General features: G+C 43.3%; 1 protein-coding gene across 2 annotated transcripts in view; it reads left to right on the top strand.

Moving 5' to 3' along the window:
* Positions 1 to 18,246, top strand: part of TRIM42 (tripartite motif containing 42) — a 36,212-nt gene extending 17,966 nt beyond the window's left edge. The window contains exons 5-6 of one of the 2 annotated variants that reach the window (XM_088845297.1): positions 16,269 to 16,369; positions 18,153 to 18,246. In XM_088845297.1, the coding sequence (XP_088701423.1) occupies positions 16,269 to 16,369; positions 18,153 to 18,246 (195 nt within the window). Of the gene's footprint in view, positions 1 to 9,792; positions 9,880 to 16,268; positions 16,370 to 18,152 lie in introns of those variants that run through there. The other variant, XM_055419292.2, reaches the window with a different exon arrangement.
* Positions 18,247 to 18,889: the final 643 nt, after the last annotated feature.

The raw sequence follows: 18,889 nt of genomic DNA, 5'->3' as shown, positions 1-18,889 counted from the left end.
TGCTGTTGCTCATTACACTAGAAGCAAGTCTCCTGAGGGGTGGGGGCACTCTACTCCGCCCCAAAGCACTGTTTCTGGAGCACAGCACCCCTGTGCATACCCTCCCCCTCCACGGAGGTCAGATATTCACACAGGAAGGCAGAGTGAGTGATGAGAAAGTCTCCTGGTTGCTCCCCCTGTTAGACCCCAGCCAGGTACCCTGTCGGTCAATTGCCCCACAGCCCAGTTCTTGCTGGTACCCTTCTCTCCAGAGCAAAGACCACCCTCTGCTGCTGCCACATTTGACAGCATGTCCTTTTGACTATGGATTTTTCCTTCAATCTAATTCCATCTGCCTTCTCATTTTTTAGAAATTCCTCTGAAATGTCTTGCCCATGAAGGGCACTCAGTACTGTTATTCATTTTTTTTCCCATGTATCTTAAGTCATTTTTAGATGCAAGGGAAAAAGATGTGGGTAGAGAGACCAAAGAGTGTCAGCCTTCCTTAGGTAGGTATTTTGTCATCCCTCTTACACTCTGAACTGCTTGAAAACAAAATTCACGTTTAATTCATCTTTCTTTCTCCCACAATGCTTACCAAAGCACTGTGCATAGAGCAGGTTCTTAATGGTTATTGAATGAATACATGAGTGAAAATGTGACCAAACAAATAAATATATGAACAAATGTCTACATAAAAGAGTGAGCAAAGAAACTGATGTGTAAAATTAACAATTGCAAACTACTGTAAGAGTCCTGAAAGTTGTTATGTGCTATTTTACAATCAGTCGAGAAGCAACATCCCCCTGAAAATGTTTGTCAAGCATTTGCACTCCCTATAAGGGAAGAAAACTCATTCCAGTTTCTTTTCTTTTTAACACAATTTCTAAATAAGCAGAGCACTAATTAATGAGCTTTTCTGGAAGCTTCATTTTTATCTGACTCACAGAGCTGCAATATAGATTTTTCCTTCAGAAGTAATTCTTCCTCCTTCTTTGTGATTATATTAGCTTTCCAGGGGAAACTCAGCTTTCCTTAACATTTGTCATGATTTGCATAAGTAAAGGCTTCAATAGCAAATGAAAATAAGACGGTGTGTTTGAGTGACATTTATAAAGCTTCATAAAAGTAATGACTTCAGCTCTTTCCTATAAAATCGAAATATTTTTCCTTCGGCATCAGCGCTATGCAGGTATTCCTGAAAGGTTTCATTTAAAATGCCGTAACAAGGCAGCAGAATCATTTCTTATTCAAAATGCAATATTCCCATCCTTTTGTTAAGGAAGTGAAATAACACCTTTTATATTTAATTTTCATAGTCTGTGGCTTGTTGATTTTATTTTTTAGGGATTTTATTTGCAGTCTAATACATGAAGCATGAAAATTAACCTTAACACTTTTTAAAGGTCTCATTCATTGCAGGCTGACTCTGTGCCCAACACTGTATATTCATTATCAGTGATCATCCCAGTTGCTCGAAGGCAGGGAGTTACTGCCTCCAGTTTACAGAAGAGGAAACTGAGGCTCAGGGAAATTAACTGGCCTCATGTAACCCTCATGTAACCTGATGGAGAAGGAAATGGCAACCCACTCCAGTATTCTTGCCTGGAGAATCCCAGAGATGGGGGAGCCCGGTGGGCTGCCGTCTGTGGGGTCGCACAGAGTCGGACACGACTGAAGCGACTTAGCAGCAGCAGCATGTAACCTGAAGGAGTTGAGTGGGAACCTAGGTCTACATCCAAGGCAGGAGTTCTACGTCCCAGGCACCATAATCAGATAATCAGATGCAGTGAAGTCTGGGCAGGGTGGGCTCAGCCTCGAGGACCTGGCCTCACACTCTGGAAGGATGCTGTCCAAACAACAGCAGTGAGTGGGACTTTTTTTTACGAAGCAAAATCATACATCGGAAAGAGTACTGAGCTTGAGCAATGTACCTGTGTCCAGGCCCCAAGTCCGCTAGGCAGCCCACTCAGTGAGGACAGACCTCATGCTGGCGTTGCTCACCCCTCTCAGCCCCTAGTTCCCAGGTGAGAGGTTCTAATATCCGAGAGCTTCACTGATGTTTGAGAAGGAATGGAGACATGGTTTTGGATCAATCATGTACGCTGTGGGCTCCATCCTTCCTCCTGCGCTTCCTCTGGACCTCAGTACACCTAATGACCCCTGCCCCGTTCTCACCCCATTGTCTCCCTCTGACTTCAAATCTCCAGGGAAGTCTTCAAACTTCTGGGAAGTCTTTCCATGACAAATCTAACTTTTTCCCTGTGCCTTGGTCTCCTATTGCTGCTGTAACAAATCGGTAGCTTAAACAATACAAATTTCCCTATTAACTCACAATTCTGGGGATCAGAGATCTAAGGTGTGAACAGGGCTATGTGATTTCTAGAGGCTCCAGAGGAAAATTAATTTCCTTGCCTTTTCGGGCTTCAAGCAGCTGCCACATTCCTCGGCTCATGGCCTCTTCCTCTGTTTTCAACGCCAGCAGCTTTAGGCTGAGTCCTCACATCATCATCCCTCTGGTTCCCTTCTGCCTCTCCCTCTTCAACTTTGAAGGACTCTTGTGGTCACATTGGATCCACTTGATGATTCAGTGTAATCCCTCTACCTTTTTTTTTAATAGTTATTTATTTGGCTGCACTGGGTCTTAGCGGCTGCACATGAGCTCTTCAGTCTTTGTTGCAGTACACAGGATCTTTAGTTGCAACATGTGGGATCTCGTTCCCTAGCCAGGGATCGAACCCAGGCCCCTGCATTGACAGCGTGGAGTCTTAGCCACTTAGCCACCAGGAAGTCCTTAATCTCCCTATCTTAAAACCAGCTGACTAGCAACCTTAGTCCCCCTTTGCCATGTAACAGGGCTTCCCTGGTGGCTCAGATGGTAAAGAGCCTGCCTGGATTGTGGGAGACCTGGGTTCGATCCCTGGGTTGGGAAGATCCCCTGGAGGAGGGCATGGCAACCCACTCCAGTGTTCTTGCCTGGAGACTCCCATAGACAGAGGAGCCTGGCGGGCTATAGTCCATGGGGTTACAAAGAGTCGGACATGACTGAGCAACTCAGCACACACAGCACAGCCATGTAACATGACATTCACGGGCTCCTGGGATTTGGATGTGGGCATCTTTACAGGGAGCATTATTCTGCCTACCACAATCTGACATCAGCCAGATGTCCCAGATTACATCAGGTCTGAGGATAGATATTCAGGCCCCAGAATAATCACAAACTGGTACTGTTCTGTGTCATTCCCTACAGTTCTTAAGGAAATGCACCAATCCCTGTCCCCACCCATACTCTCAAATCCCTTCTCAGTCGGTACTGGGTCCCGCCCCTTCCTGTGCCTCCTGTGTGCTCAGGAAGTGGTCCTGCCAGCTACCCTGAGTATCCACAGGGCTGCTTCCTTCCTGCTCAGGCTGCACTTAGGCTGGAAGTCCAGCCACAAACCAGGGCTACCTGACCTTCCTGGACATGTTCAGTTTCACAAAAACCTCCTTCTGGTTTTCCTTCTGTCTCTACTGCAGACACCCTGCCTTACAGTAACACACACACATTCAGGGGCTGGGGTTGGAGGATAATTTGAGGGACCAACATTAGTACACATTCGAAATAACTACCCCGAAGCTACCCTCTCACTCACCCAAATACTCACAGTGACTTCCTGCCCTGAAATGAAGTTGAAGTGGTTTACATGCTCTGTCTCCTTAGAACTCATTCTTTTCCAAAGGGCCTCTTGATGGTTCATGTAAATAGAACCCTATTGGTCCCTTCCTATTTTCCCTGCCAATAAGTTAGAACCCTGGAATGAGTATAATTTAGGCTCAAACCTGATCTATCGTTTTTTAACCTCACACACAGAAGGTGGAATTAGTCAGACACCTCAATTCATGGTCTGTTTAAGGCCCTTTTCTTTTCTTTTGTTTGATTTTTTTGTATTAGGGGGTGCTTTTGTTCTTGAGAGCTATGTTTTATTGTGCAAAAACTCAAGCCTTTCTTATTTATGTATTTAATTCCTTTTGTGACTATTCCTCCCTAAATATCCCTTCCAGTATGTTTTCTGTGCATCTTGTTGCTTTTATGTGTTCTTACATGGTGTGTGTTATTTTGAATGTGTTATTAATTTGCGCAAACATCATGGTGTTACATAACTTACGGTGTCTTACCTTCTTCCTCTGAAAACTGTTTATAAGCCACCCATGTTGTTGGGCACATTTAGACCCGAACTCCTAACACTGCCTCGTCCTTTACGATGAGCTGGTGTTCACTACGTTTTACCTGTTTCCTCAGAGAATAGAGACTCAGGGGACCTCCAATAATGCTCGGTGAACAGCCTTATTCATATTTTGTGGGTGGGATGGGGATGTGAGAATTTCCCTGGGACATTTTATTAGTTTACTAGGGTTTAACTAATTAAATGTTACTGACTAGTTGGCTTAAACAACAGAAATGTATTGTCTCACTATTCTGGAAACCAGGAGTCCAAGATCAAGGTATTGGAGGGTCTGGTTTCTTCTGAGACCCTTCCCCATGGTTTGCAGATGTCTACTTTCTCCCCACCTTCTCCCTGTGAGAAGACTCACGAGGTCTTTTCTCATGCAAGTGCACCTCAGGTGTGTCTCTGTGTGTCCAGACTTCCTCTTCTTATAAGGACAGTCACATTGGATTTGTTGTTGCTGTTCAGTCACTAAGCCATGTCTGACTCTCTGTGACCCCAAGGACTGTGGCACACCAGGCTTCCCTGTCCTTCACTATCTCCTGGAATTTGCTCAAATTCATGTCCATTGAGTCAGTGATGTTATGTAACCATCTCATCCTCTGCCTTCTCCTCCCTACCCGCTTCTCCTCCTGCCTTCAATCTTTGCCAACATCAGGGTCTTTTGCAGTGAGTCATCTCTTTGCATTGGGTAGGCAAAGTATTGGAACTTCAGCTTCAGCATCAGTACTTCCAATGAATATTCAGAGTTGATTTCCCTCAGGATTGACTGGTTTGATCTCCTTGCTGTCCAAAGAACTCTCAAGAGTCTTCTCCAGCACCACAATTCAAAAGCATCAATTATTTGGCGTTCAACCTTCTTTATGGTCCAACTCTCACAATCTGTACGTGACTACTGGAAAAACAATAGCTTTGACTATATGGACCTCTGTCAGCAAAGTGATGTCTTTGCTTTTTAATACACTGTCTAGGTTTGTTCAGTTCAGTTCAGTTCAGTCACTCAGTCGTGTCCGACTCTTTGTGACCCCATGAATCACAGCACACCAGGCCTCCCTGTCCATCACCAACTCCCGGAGTTTACCCAAACTCATGTCCATCGAGTCGGTGATGCCATCCAGCCATCTCATTCTCTGTTGTCCCCTTCTCCTCCCGCCCCCAATCCCTCCCAGCATCAGGGTCTTTCCCAATGAGTCAACTCGTCGCATGAGGTGGCCAAAGTATTGGAGTTTCAACTTTAGCATCAGTCCTTCCAATAAACACCCAGGACTGATCTCCTTTAGGATGGACTGCTTGGATCTCCTTGCAGTCCAAGGAACTCTCAAGAGTCTTTTCCAACACCGCAGTTCAAAAGCATTAATTCTTCGGCACTCAGCTTTATAGTCCAACTCTCACATCCATACATGACCACTGGAAAAACCGTAGTCTTGACTAGATGGACCTTTGTTGGCAAAGTAATGTCTCTGCTTTGTAATATGCTATCTAGGTTGGTCATAACTTTCCTTCCAAGGAGTAAGCATCTTTTAATTTCATGGCGGCAATCACCATCTGCAGTAATTTTAGAGCCCCAAAAAATAAAGTCTGACACTATTTCCACTGTTTCCCCATCTATTTTCGATGAAGTGATGGGACCAGATGCCATGATCTTAGTTTTCCAGATGTTGAGTTTTAAGCCAAATTTTTCACTCTCCTCTTTGCTTTTGAGTTCCTCTTCACTTTCTGCCATAAGGGTGGTGTCATCTGCATATCTGAGGTTATTGATATTTCTCCTGGCAATCTTGATTCCAGCTTGTGCTTCTTCCAGCCCTGCGTTTCTCATGATGTACTCTGCATATAAGTTAAATAAGCAGGGTGACAAGAGACAGCCTTGATGTACTCCTTTTCCTATTTGGAACCAGTCTGTTGTTCCATGTCCAGTTCTAACTGTTGCTTCCTGACCTGCATATAGGTTTCTCTATGTTTGTTAAGACCCTCCATAATGACCTCACTTTAACTTAATCAACTCTTTGAAAGCCCTGTCTCTAAATATATGACATTTTGAAATACTTGGAATAGGACTTCAACATAAACATTTTCAAAGGAAACAATTCAGCCCTTATCAGACATATACCATGAGTGAAATTGCTGGGGATAGAGTATATGTGTACTTGATCTGACTGGATGCATGTACATTCCATAAGGAGTGAATGAGGGTCCCTATATCCTAGACCCCACCTAGCCCATTACCATTTTGCTAGCCCAATAGGTAGAAAGTGCTGTCTCCTTATTATTTAAAATTTCATTTGATATGCGTGTTTTCAGGATTCCTTCTTCTGCAGATAGCCTGCTAAATATCATGTACTCATTCTTCCATTGCATTTTTCTTTTTCTAGATGATTTGCAGTATGACCTTATATATTCTAGATCATGGTTTTAGATACTGCTAATATTTTCTCAGTTCTGACATTTGTAAACTAACTTTGTTCATTGTGTACTTCATGAAACAGCAGAAATCTTCCGTTTTGATGTGATCGGTGTCACCAATTATTTTTTTCATGGTTTGACCTTTTGAAGTTTTGTTTAAAAAGTCTTTAAGGAGGCTTAGATCACAAAGGTAATCTTCCACATATTCTTTTATTAACTTTAGTTTCACCTTTCCAATTTAGGACTTTAATCCATCCAGAGTTCACCTTTGTGTGTAGTGCTAGGTATGTATGTTCTACCTTTTTTGGACATTGAATGGGCCAGTTTTCCCAATATCATCTACCTAGCAATATCCTCTCCATTAGAATATGAAAAAGATGCCACTTTGATCTTGTATTAAATTGCCATGTATTCAGAGGCATTTCTCTGAGCTCTCTGTTCTATTCCATTGGTCTGTTTGCTCTTATGTCAATACCACACTACTTTATTGTTGATTTAAGTTTTGTGTTATGTCTTAATGAACTGCTAAAGATCCCCTGGAGAAGGAAACGGTAACCCACTCCAGTATTCTTGCCTGGAGAATCCCATGGACGGAGAAGCCTGGTAGGCTACAGTCCACGGGGTCGCATAGAGTCGGACACGACTGAGCGACAGAACGGAACGGAACAGAAGGTAAGTCTCCCTATTGTCCTTCTTTCTTTTTTAAGATCTACTTAGTTAATCATAGAAATGTATTCCTTTACATGAAGCATGAAAATTAATGCTTTTTAAAGGTCTCATTTATTGAAGACCAACTCCATTTTGGAGTAAGTAAATTGAATTCCTAAAAAAAAAAAAAGAAAAGATAAAACAAGTAGAATTCAGTTGGGGAAGCAATGAATCTCTAATTTGGAGACAATTAATATTTTTGTAATAGTTCTGATTTTTGCTCAGATCACCTCCTTTGTGCTTTACTAAGGTTTTAAAATTCTTCTTGTAGAGGTACTACATGTTTCTGGTTATTAAACTATATATTTTACAGACTTAGTTTATATTATTAATGTTATTTTTATTTAATTATATTTTCTATTGTAATGCTGGCTTAGAAAAGAAAACTATTGTGTTGCTAGGTTAATCATGATTCCAGCAATCTCTCATTATTAGAGTCTATCTGTTGATTCTGCTTTTTTTTCCAAGCATAAGATTCCATCAGCTATAAATAATGATAGTTTTATCTCTTTCCTTACAATTCTTGAACATTGATTTCTTTTTCTTTCCTTATACCTTTGGCCAGGGCTAGGGGTCCTATAGAAATGGCAACTGTAAGAGTTGATGTTGTTGTCTTATTCCTAATCTTAATGTTTTTGCATTGAACCCTGATGGTTTTTTTATTTAGTTTTTCTGATGTATAATCTTTATTAAGTTAAGGAAAGTTCTTTCTACTTTTAAATTTTTGAGAGCTTATGCAACTTTATAATTTTTTATATCATTTAAGATAGTCATGTGATTTTTCTCCTTTAGGCATTAATGAAATAAATCACATCAATTTTTCTGATGTTAAACTCTACTTTAATTCATGGAATAAACCCTCTATGATCATGATGCATTATTTTTATAATATACTTGGTTTTAGTTAGCTCATATTTTGCTTTGGAGTATTGTATCTATGATCATATGTGAACCGGACCTATACTGTTTTGCTTATGTGGTTTTATCTGCTTCTGGAACAAATATTTTACTAGCTTGATAAAATGAGCTAGGAAACTATTGCTCTTTTTCTATTTTCTAAAACTACTCTTTTTCAAAAGTTTGATAGAATTGATTTGGAAAGCCTTCTGAGGTTTGGGGGCAGGGGAAGGCCTATCAGCTATCATTTCAGTGTCTTTAGCATCTCAGTTCTCTGCTCTGTTTCTTCTGTCCTGTTTCATCTGACCCTCTTTTTTACAGACACACCTCAGTCCCCACTGCCCCATTCACATGTCATACTCGGTCTTTATCTCTGAAGATCCTGTCCTTTAAGACAGAGCTGAAATCCCCTATTTTTATGAGTCAATTCTCAAGCTGTCACAACGCTCTTATGTCTTCCTCATTGCTCCCAATAGCTCTGTGTGTGCATCTTACACATTTATATAACCCTTATCAGGGTTATCTCCACATATTATTTCCAGGAATGGGTAATCTAACACCATACATATAATCTTTATCTTGCATGAAGCCCTGTTTTCTCTAAAACTAAAAATAAATTTTACAAAACGAGAGAGCATAATGGTAATAGTGTCTATTTTTGTCCTTTCCCCTTGAATACAAACATAAAAATCTTTATATAGACAGACTTTGTGCTTTGTACAAACATTGCTCTTCACAATCCAAACTGCACCCCTACTCTACCTCCCCCATGAGTCCTGATCCATTGAGACTGAGCTCATTGATCCTGTGTGCTATCTATCACACCCGGATTTTGACCTCACTCCCTGAATGCCTTCTCAGTAAATGTGTACTGGGAAGGAACAGAAATGCCACCAGGGCAAGATCTGGGTAAGTCCATCACCCTCAAGGTAAGGCATGGAGCTCCACATCTAAGCTGAGTCGGTAAGACTTCTAGGAAAGTCCTGCTACCCAATGCAAGCTGCCAGGGATGGTATGAATCATCAAAGAGAAACAGTTGGCAGATGTACAAATTATGGTTCTATTCACCTTTCATTCAGTTTTCTAAGAAATTTCTCTGTACCATATCCGACGTTGACTATACAGAGACGAAAGACTGTCATTGCCTCCACATCCCAATCAAAGTGCTCACACTCTGGTAAGAAAATGAAACACACTCGCTGAAATGTACAGATGATAAGAAATGTGACAGAAACAATTCCCATGGGTTGGGTGGGGAGCACCCTGGGGCTACTCTGTGGTGAAGCCAACCTGAATCACAACTTCAACACAATAATCAGCACTCAGTCCCATGAGCTGCCTTAAAGAAGTGGGACCTTCTCTGTGAAATCCCTAACCCACCACACACTAGCTCTGAGACTTTAGGAAATCTACCTGGTTCTTCTGAGCCTCAGTTTTGTCATCTTTGAAATGGGATCAATGGCACCTGCCTCATGTGATTGTCGACATGAGGAGCTAATCAGATAATGTGTGTAGTGTCTGGCCCGCTGCAGAGGCCAGGCTTCTGGGAGCTGCTGTGTCCCTTGTGGTTGGTGCCAGGGCTCTCTGCTTCTGATTGCAGGTGGTAACACCAGATGGGCGTGGAAGGAACCGAGCTAAGTGGGGCCTGCTGAAGAATATCCAGACTGCCCTCCAGAAACGCTTCTGAGCACCCCTGCAGAGCAGGCAGCAACCTCAGAGATGCAACACAAAATAGACACATAGAGACACACACATATGTAAAAGTATTTTTCTCACCACATTCTTCAGTGAGGTTGTAGATGATATTCCCTGGACCTCTGAGCTATTTCAGCAGGAGTCTACTAAGAGCTAATAAAAGGAAATTCCTGATGTCTTGGCTTGCTGTTTGCTCATTAAATTGAAACTAAGATACAAAACAGTCAGCAAGTCGGTATGTTTTATTATCTCAGGTCTAACCCTAGGCTCAGAATTCTGTAGTGTTTTGTAAAAAGCGGCATTGGTTAAAAAAATAAAAAAGTCACTCTCTTTGAAGTCAGGTCCCTGGATGTGCGTTCTGATCCTGGCCTAAGTAGTTCTAGCTACTAAAACTAATTTTTGGGCAAATCACTGATGGATGGGGAGGCAGAAGACGTAGGAGACACAGATTTGATCTCTGGGTAAGGAAGATTCCCTGGAATAGGACATGACAACCAACTCCAGTATTCTTTCCTGGAAAATTTCGTGGACAGAGGAGCCTGGCAAGCTACAGTCTATGGGGTCACAAAGAGTCAGACATGACTAAGCACACAGCACATATGACCATATGCCTATCACTCCCTTCCTACTCAGTCTGTTTTAATATGAAAAAGTCAATATTGTTAGAATGCACTTCCTAATTATTGAACCTGGACTTGCCTTCCCATAACTTTAACCCTAGGGTCTGAGGCATGTCTCAGAACCAAAATAATGAGAGTGCTCCCTCTTCTCTTCACTCCTTCCGGTCCCCAGAGCAAAGGAGGAGCAGTAGAATGCCTGTAGAAGGCTCCCGCACAGTTCTTTGAAGTAAGGCAGTAAAGAATGGCAGAGTTGTGTGTCAGCTCCAACCTCATTGAACTTGGCCAGGCCCTTCAGACAACCTGAAGCCTCCAGAGCTTCTTGCCTGACAAGGACCCATGCCTGGAATGACCCTCTCCTGAACTCCACCCCATTGCTGGTTAGAAGACACCACCCGTCTTACAGGCCCCAGTTCAACCTCTTCCTTCAGGAAACCTTTGCTGATTCTCCAGGTGGTCTAATTTGGGATGATACCTCCATTTTTTCCCTGGGTTCTCACTAAACACAGAACACTTCTTCCCCACCCCCTTCCCCACAGAGTCATCTATTCCAGTCCATGATGCTCAGAAGCACTCCTTGATCCCTAGTCTCTAGGGCAGGGACAGCATCTCATTTATTCTGTTCCAATGGCTGATTTAGTGAACCTCACATTGCACATTAGTACCAGGGAAAGAGAAACTAGTGTTGAAAGACAGGGGCACAGAATGACCCTCCTGTGAACCCCACCCCCGACATGTTAAATTGCACCTTGAGGGTCTGTACCCAGAAGTGGGAGGGGGCATGGAAAGGGACAGGGGGTCAGTGGTCACCCCTTTCTCTAATCCCATCCTTTTCATGAGCTGTCCCATGGGCATGTGTGGCCAGCCAACCTAGCTTCACCCATAGGACCGTGGCATTTGCAACCCATAATTTTGCCCAGAGACTCAGCATCAGAGCCAGAAAAGGGCCTTTCCCTGTGAGAAATCCCTGGTGACGATCTTCTAATAATGTGAGGTGAAGCTCAGCTGATTCCTGCCCTGCCCCCAACAGTGTTAGAAGAAGCAGTAGCGCAGGGAGCTTCGTCATGATCTTATTACTATAAATGATGGCTTGAATCCACCATCAGGTTTGGTGTTACCATATAATCATTTCTGTAAAAGGCTTCAGAATCATCATTAGCACAGGGAGCAAATTAAATGGCATGCCAGCAGGGATTTTACTACCGATAAACTAAAATGAAATTAGATGAAAAAAAAAAAATAGAATGATACCAAATTTGCATTACAAAGATCACACCTACTCAGAGCCGAGAAGAATGACCAGAATCAGATAAGCCTCAGCACCCCATCTTGCCTCTCTAGAGAACATGTAAACTTGCATTCAGCAACCAAGACAGTCAGTGGGATTCTCTGAGAAACCCACTTCACTGGTAGCTGAACTATTCTCCCAAATGCAAGATGGAGTTTCTTAATGGTGCAGAAATCCTTGCACATCATTGGGTCCCTGGGTTATGGTTTACACAGAGTGCACCCTCCCAGGACTCTTCCTGTGGTATAAAAAGGGAAGCAAGGATCTAGTGTAAAACCAGCACTTCCCTAACCTGCCATGTAGCCTTGAGTGAGCTCCTCTCTCACCTTGCCTGAGTCCCTCTTATCTCACAAAGCTGGATGTCAGCTTTATTGTCTATATGATGATGTGGTTTGTTTAGATATTTTACAGCTAATCTTTAATAAAATAAGAATAATGTTCCTTTTCCTGCTTCTTAGGACTGTGGTCAAATGCAAATAAGTAATAAACATGAAAGCATGTAACAAAGTAGAAAATACTACTAAAGAGGAAGTTTTTGTTTGTTTGTTTCTTTTTAAAATTGGAGAATGATTGCTTTACAAGGTTGTGCTGGTTTCTGCCTTCAGTTCAGTTCAGTTCAGTTCAGTTGCTCAGTCGTCTCCAATTCTCCGCGACCCCATGAATCACAGCACGCCAGGCCTCCCTGTCCATCACCAACTCCCGCAGTTCACTCAAACTCATGTCCACAGAGTCGCTGATGCCATCCAGCCATCTCATTGTCGGTCGTCCCCTTCTCCTCCCGACCCCAACCTTTCCCAGTATCAGAGTCTTTTCCAGTGAGTCAACTCGTCGCATGAGGTGGCCAAAGTATTGGAGTTTCAGCTTTAGCATCAGTCCTTCCAATGAACATCCAGTAAATCAACCATAAGTACACATATGTCCCCTCCCTTTTGAACTTCCCTCCCACCTCCCAAACCCAACCCACTCCTGTAGGTTGTCACAGAGCACCGGGTTGAGCTCCCTGTGTTCTATAGCAACTTCCCACTAGCTAGCTATTTTACATACAGTAATGTATATGTTTCAATGCTACTTTCAAGTCCCACCCTCTCCATCCCCCACTGTGTCTACAAGTCTGTTCTAAAGAGGAAGTTTTTTTTAATTGAAGTATATTTGATGCACAGTATTTCATAAGTTACAGCCATAAAATTCAGTGGTTTATAATTCTGCATGTGCAGAGTAGAACATATATGTTTGTACTACTAATATTACGAAGAGATTCATAAATATACACCACTGTGTTGAGCAATAATCTCACTGTATATCTGCATATTTCAACATCCCTCAGTCTTTCTTTAGAGAACAGTGTTTGAGTACAGGAACAGATAATTAGTGGCTGTGTCTAGTTGAAAAGACTTTGTAGTATATTACTATAGTTGCTAGCTAAGAAAATGGTAGTTTTCTAGCACCTCTCCTCTTCTTACTTTTTTCTTTTTTGCTTCTTTTCACTCTAAATTCATTCATTCATTTAACACATCTGTAATGAGACCTGGGTACAAGGAACACAGTGGGGAATTAAACAGCATGGTCCTGCCACACATATTTTACAGTCTAATGAGGAAGACAAAGATATAAGTATGTTGATGACTAGAATGAAAAGGACATCTTTTTGGGTGTTAGTTCTAAAAGGTCTTGTAGGTCTTCATAGAACCGTTCAACTTCGGCTTCTTCAGCGTTACAGGTTGGGGCATAGGCCTGGATTACTGTAATATTGAATGGTTTGCCTTGGAAATGAACATTATAGGGGACTGGAATGCAAAAGTAGGAAGTCAAGAAACACCTGGAGTAACAGGCAAATTTGGCCTTGGAGCACGGAATGAAACAGGGCAAATGCTAATAGAGTTTTGTCAAGAGAACGCACTGGTCATTGCAAATACCCTTTTCCAACAACACAAGAGAAGACTCTACACATGGACATCACCAGATGGTCAACACCGAAATCAGATTGATTATATTCTTTGATTATATCTTTGCAGCCAAAGATGGAGAAGCTCTATACAGTTAGCAAAACCAAGACCAGGAGCTGACTGTGGCTCAGATCATGAACCCCTTATTGCCAAATTCAGACTTAAATTGAAGAAAGTAGGGAAAACCACTAGACCATTCAGATATGACCTCAATCAAATCCCTTATGATTATACAGTGGAAGTGAGAAATAGATTTAAGGGACTAGATCTGATTGATAGAGTGCCTGATGAACTCTGGACGGAGGTTCGTGACATTGTACAGGAGACAGGGATCAAGACCATCCCCATGGAAAAGAAATGCAAAGAGCAAAATGGCTGTCTGAGGAGGCCTTACAAATAGCTGTGAAAAGAAGAGAAGCGAAAAGCAAAGGAGAAAAGGAAAGATATAAGCATCTGAATGCAGAGTTCCAAAGAATAGCTAGGAGAGATAAGAAAGCCTTCCTCAGTGATCAATGCAAAGAAATAGAGGAAAACAACAGAATAGGAAAAACAAGAGATCTCTTCAAGAAAATTAGAGATTCCAAGGGAACATTTCATGCAAAGATGGGCTCGATAAAGGACTGAAATGGTAGGGACCTAACAGAAGCAGAAGATATTAAGAAGAGGTGGCAAAAATACACAGAAGAACTGTACAAAAAAGATCTTCATGACAAAGATAATCACAATGGCGTGATCACTCACCTGGAACAAGACATCTTGGAATGTGAAGTCAAGTGGGCCTTAGAGAGCATCACTATGAACAAAGCTAGTGGAGGTGATGGAATTCCAATTGAGCTATTTCAAATCCTGAAAGATGATGCTGTGAAAGTGCTGCACTCAATATGCCAGCTAGTTTGGAAAACTCAGCAGTGGCCACAGGACTGGAAAAGATCAGTCTTCATTCCAATCCCAAAGAAAGGCAATGCCAAAGAATGCTGAAACTACCGCACAATTGCACTCATCTCACACGCTAGTAAAGTCATGCTCAAAATTCTCCAAGCCAGGCTTCAGCAATATGTGAACCGTGAACTCCCAGATGTTCAAGCAGATTTTAGAAAAGGCAGAGGCACCAGAGATCAAATTGCCAACATCCGCTGGATCATGGAGAAAGCAAGAGAGTTCCAGAAAAACATCTATTTCTGCTTCATTGACTATGCCAAAGCCTTTGACTGTGTGGATCACAATAAACTGTGGAACATTCTGAAAGAGATGGGAATACCAGACCACCTGACCTGCCTCTTGAGAAACCTGTATGCAGGTCAGGAAGCAACAGTCAGAACTGTACATGGAGCAACAGACTGGTTCCAAATAGGAAAAGGAGTACATCAAGGCTGTATATTGTCACCCTGCTTATTTAACTTATATGCAGAGTACATCATGAGGAACGCTGGGCTGGAAGAAGCACAAGCTGGAATCAAGATTGCTGGGAGAAATATCAATAATCTCAGATATGCTGATGACACTACCCTTATGGCAGAAAGTGAAGAGGAACTCAAAAGCCTCTTGATGAAAGTGAAAGAGGAGAGTGAAAAGGTCGGCTTGAAGCTCAACATTCAGAAAACAAAGATCGTGGCATCTGGTCCCATCACTTCATGGGAAATAGATGGAAAAACAGTGGAAACAGTGTCAGACTTTATTTTGGGGGGCTCCAAAATCACTGCGGATGCTGATTGCAGCCATGAAATTAAAAGACGCTTACTCCTTGAAGGAAAGTTATGACCAACCTTGATAATATGTCAAAAAGCAGAGACATTACTTTGCCAACCAAGGTCCGTCTAGTCAAGGCTATGGTTTTTCCCGTGGTCATGTATGGATGTGAGAGTTGGACTGTGAAGAAAGCTGATCACCAAAGAATTGATGCTTTTGAACTGTGGTGTTGGAGAAGACTCTTGAGAGTCCCTTGTACTGCAAGGAGATCCAACCAGTCCATTCTAAAGGAGATCAATCCTGGGTGTTCATTGGAAGGACTGATGCTAAGGCTGAAACTGCAATACTTCGGCCACCTCATGCGACGAGTTGACTCACTAGAAAAGACTCTGATGCTGGGAAAGGTTGGGGGTGGGAAGAGAAGGGGACAACAGAGAATGAGATGGCTGGATGGCATCACCGACTCTGTGGACATGAGTTTGAGTGAACTGCGGGAGTTGGTGATGGACAGGGAGGCCTGGCGTGCTGTGATTCATGGGGTCGTGGAGATTCGGACATGACTGAGCGATTGAACTGAACTGAACGGAACTGATGACTAGAATTGATGAAAAGTGCTAGGGAGGAAAGGAGCATGGAGCTGGGAGGTATCAATTCAAAATAGGGTGAAATGGCCTGAATGTTGCATTCTCCAAAATTCATCTGTTGAAACCCTAATCCCAATGTGATGGTATTTGAAGGTGGAGCCTTGGGAGGTAATTAGGTCATGAGGGTGGGACCCTCAAGAATGGATTTGTGACTTTTTAAGGTGAAGCCAGAAAACTAACTCACTGTCTTTCTATCTCTTGAGGGCACAAAAAGAAGACAACCATCTACACCCACAGAAGAAAGGTCCTCACCAGAACCTGATTATGCTGGTGTCCCGATCTTGGACTTCCAGCCTCTAGAACTGTGAGAAGTAAATTTCTGTTATTATAAGACACTCAGTCTATGATGTTTTGTTAGTAAAGGGCTCCCCAAGAAGTTAATCTGAATCTATCTCCTTAAGAAAGGGAAGAAACCAGTCATGTGACTAGCAGAAGAGAACAACATCCCAGATAAAGTGGCAGCAGTGCTAAGGCCCTGAGGCAGGAAAAAAACAGGAACACAGCAATCCTAGAGGCCTGATTGCAGGAAATCAGGAGAAAAGAAAGGTGGTAAATGGCCTTGGCAGAAGTTGAAGTCCATCACAGAGGGTGTGCAGGTAAGGAAGCTGTAACCCAGGCAATGTCACAACCCTATTTATATTTTAGCAGTGTTCTTGTCTGGAGAATCCCAGGGAAGGGGGATCCTGGTGGGCTTCCATCTATGGGGTCACACAGAGTCGGACATGACTGAAGCGACTTAGCAGCAGCAGCAGCAGCAGTGTTATTTTCGGCTCTGTGTGGACAGTGAGTTGCAAGGGGACAAGAGAAAAGGCAGGAGGACTGTTAGCACCAGTGTGGTTACCTGGGCTGAAGGGACAGACTCAAGGTGGAATCAAGAGCCTTTTCTGACCAATGGTGTATTTGGGTGGGCAGGCAAAAGTAACCAAAGATTGTGTCAAAGATTCCAGATTAAGCATTGGGTGGATGACAGATCCAGAAAGGGAAGAAAAGACAAGTTTCAGTTTCAGGGAAACATTACAGTTCTGCCTTGGGTGAGAGAGGATGCTTGAAGGATTAGTGAGTGGAATCAGCAGCATCTGGGTATTGTGTCAGTCTGATTCAGTCTGGAAAACAGAAACCACACCAGTCCTTTTAACAGCGTGAACTGAATACAGGAATTGGTCAACAGACGTTGGAAGACTCGGGACAGAAAAGAGACACTGGGATAACACAGAGGTGGCAACTATCATCCCTCGGTGCCACTATCACCCCCACGGCTGGAGAAATGGAGGGAAGAAGGTGTGGTTACCAGGACCAGAGGCTGTGGGGAGGAGCCCTGCTGAGCTGGGACTCAGATCTCTGAGCAAGGGTCCCTCCCAGGCTGGTGCTGGTGTCTCTGGGGGAGTTCTGGGAGACTGTGGGGAGAAAAGCTGGAAACTGTCAGTGACAGCTGAACTGCCACAGCCTGGGAAGTGACGCTGCTCAGCAGAGGGAGCAAGACAGGAAGAAACTTCTTCCTACACCCCCTCCCAGGAAACTAATCTTCCTCTGGTGTCCCCTAGTAGCAGAGCATCATGGAGTCAGTTGGCAAAAAAAAAAAAAAAAAATGCTATCTGCAGAGCCACAACCTCAGCATCAGAGACCAAGTCCAGAAAGGTGGAGTAGAGGCTGAGAGACATCAGCTTTATAATTGGCACAATTATGTGAGCTGCTGCTGCTGCTAAGTCACTTCAGTCGTGTCCAACTCTGTGCAACCCCATAGACGGCAGCCCACCAGGCTCCCCCGTCCCTGAGATTCCCCAGGCAAGAACACTGGAGTGGGTTGCCATTTCCTTTGCCAATGCATAAAAGTGAAAAGTGAAAGTGAAGTCCCTCAGTCATGTCCAACTCTTAGTGACCCCATGGACTGCAGACTACCAGGCTCCTCCATCCTTGGGATTTTCCAGGCAAGAGTACTGGAGTGGGGTGCCATTGCCTTCTCCACAATTATGTGAGACTGGGACCCAAAGGATAGGCCTGGACTGGGGACACAAACTCGAGTCATCAGTGAATGTGATTCAGTGATTTGCTAGAATACTAGCGGCATCAACTGTCTCCAACTCAGACAGGCTCTGCAGGAGAGACCAGAGAGACAAGAAGCTAGTTCCTGTCTTCAGGTTGCTTACTAACCACCAGGCCACCTGGAAAGCCCATGGGTGTTGAATCTGTTGTGTGGCCTCTGGAGCTATGGGGCCCCATCCCAAGTAAGCACTAGAATCACCTATGGAGTTTTTCAAAAATAAAGATACCCAGGGTCCACCCCAGAGCCACTAATCAGATTATAGGGCCCAGAGACCTTGGTTTTAGTGTTTTCTAAAAGCCTCTGAGTGATTGTGAGGAATGGCCCTTTCCCAGACCAGCAAGCATGTGGGGCCCACTAGATTTGCTGAGCTGCTAGAAGACGGTTCCAGGCCTGAGCTGCTGGAAGACGGTTCCGGGCTGCAGGAGGACGAGAGTTAGCCTTTGAGGGATGAGCAGGTATGATAAGGCACAGGCAGAGGAGCGGTCACCGTGAAGATGGCTTGTGGAAGGGCACGGCAGCAGGAGTGAATGGAAGCTGGGCACAAATCCTCAGAAAATGTTCACTGATTTGAGTTGTTAAAGTCTGAATTTACCCTGTGCTATTTATCTTTATCTCTCATTTTGCTCTGAGAGATAATGGGAAACAGGGTATGTGGGGAAATGTTGATATCATTTCAACAGTTGCTCTGCTCCAAAATAATTAGAGGGGTATATGCAGGGGAAAAAAAGAGATAATATGAACCAAAATGGCAGGAGCAATGTTATACGCAAGTGCCCCTATTTC

This window comes from Moschus berezovskii, chromosome 1 (assembly GCF_049115385.1).
Source record: "Moschus berezovskii isolate FMDL1 chromosome 1, NW_MosBer_1.0, whole genome shotgun sequence".
NCBI lineage: Eukaryota > Metazoa > Chordata > Mammalia > Artiodactyla > Moschidae > Moschus > Moschus berezovskii.
This window is presented reverse-complemented; position numbering and strand designations above follow the sequence as displayed.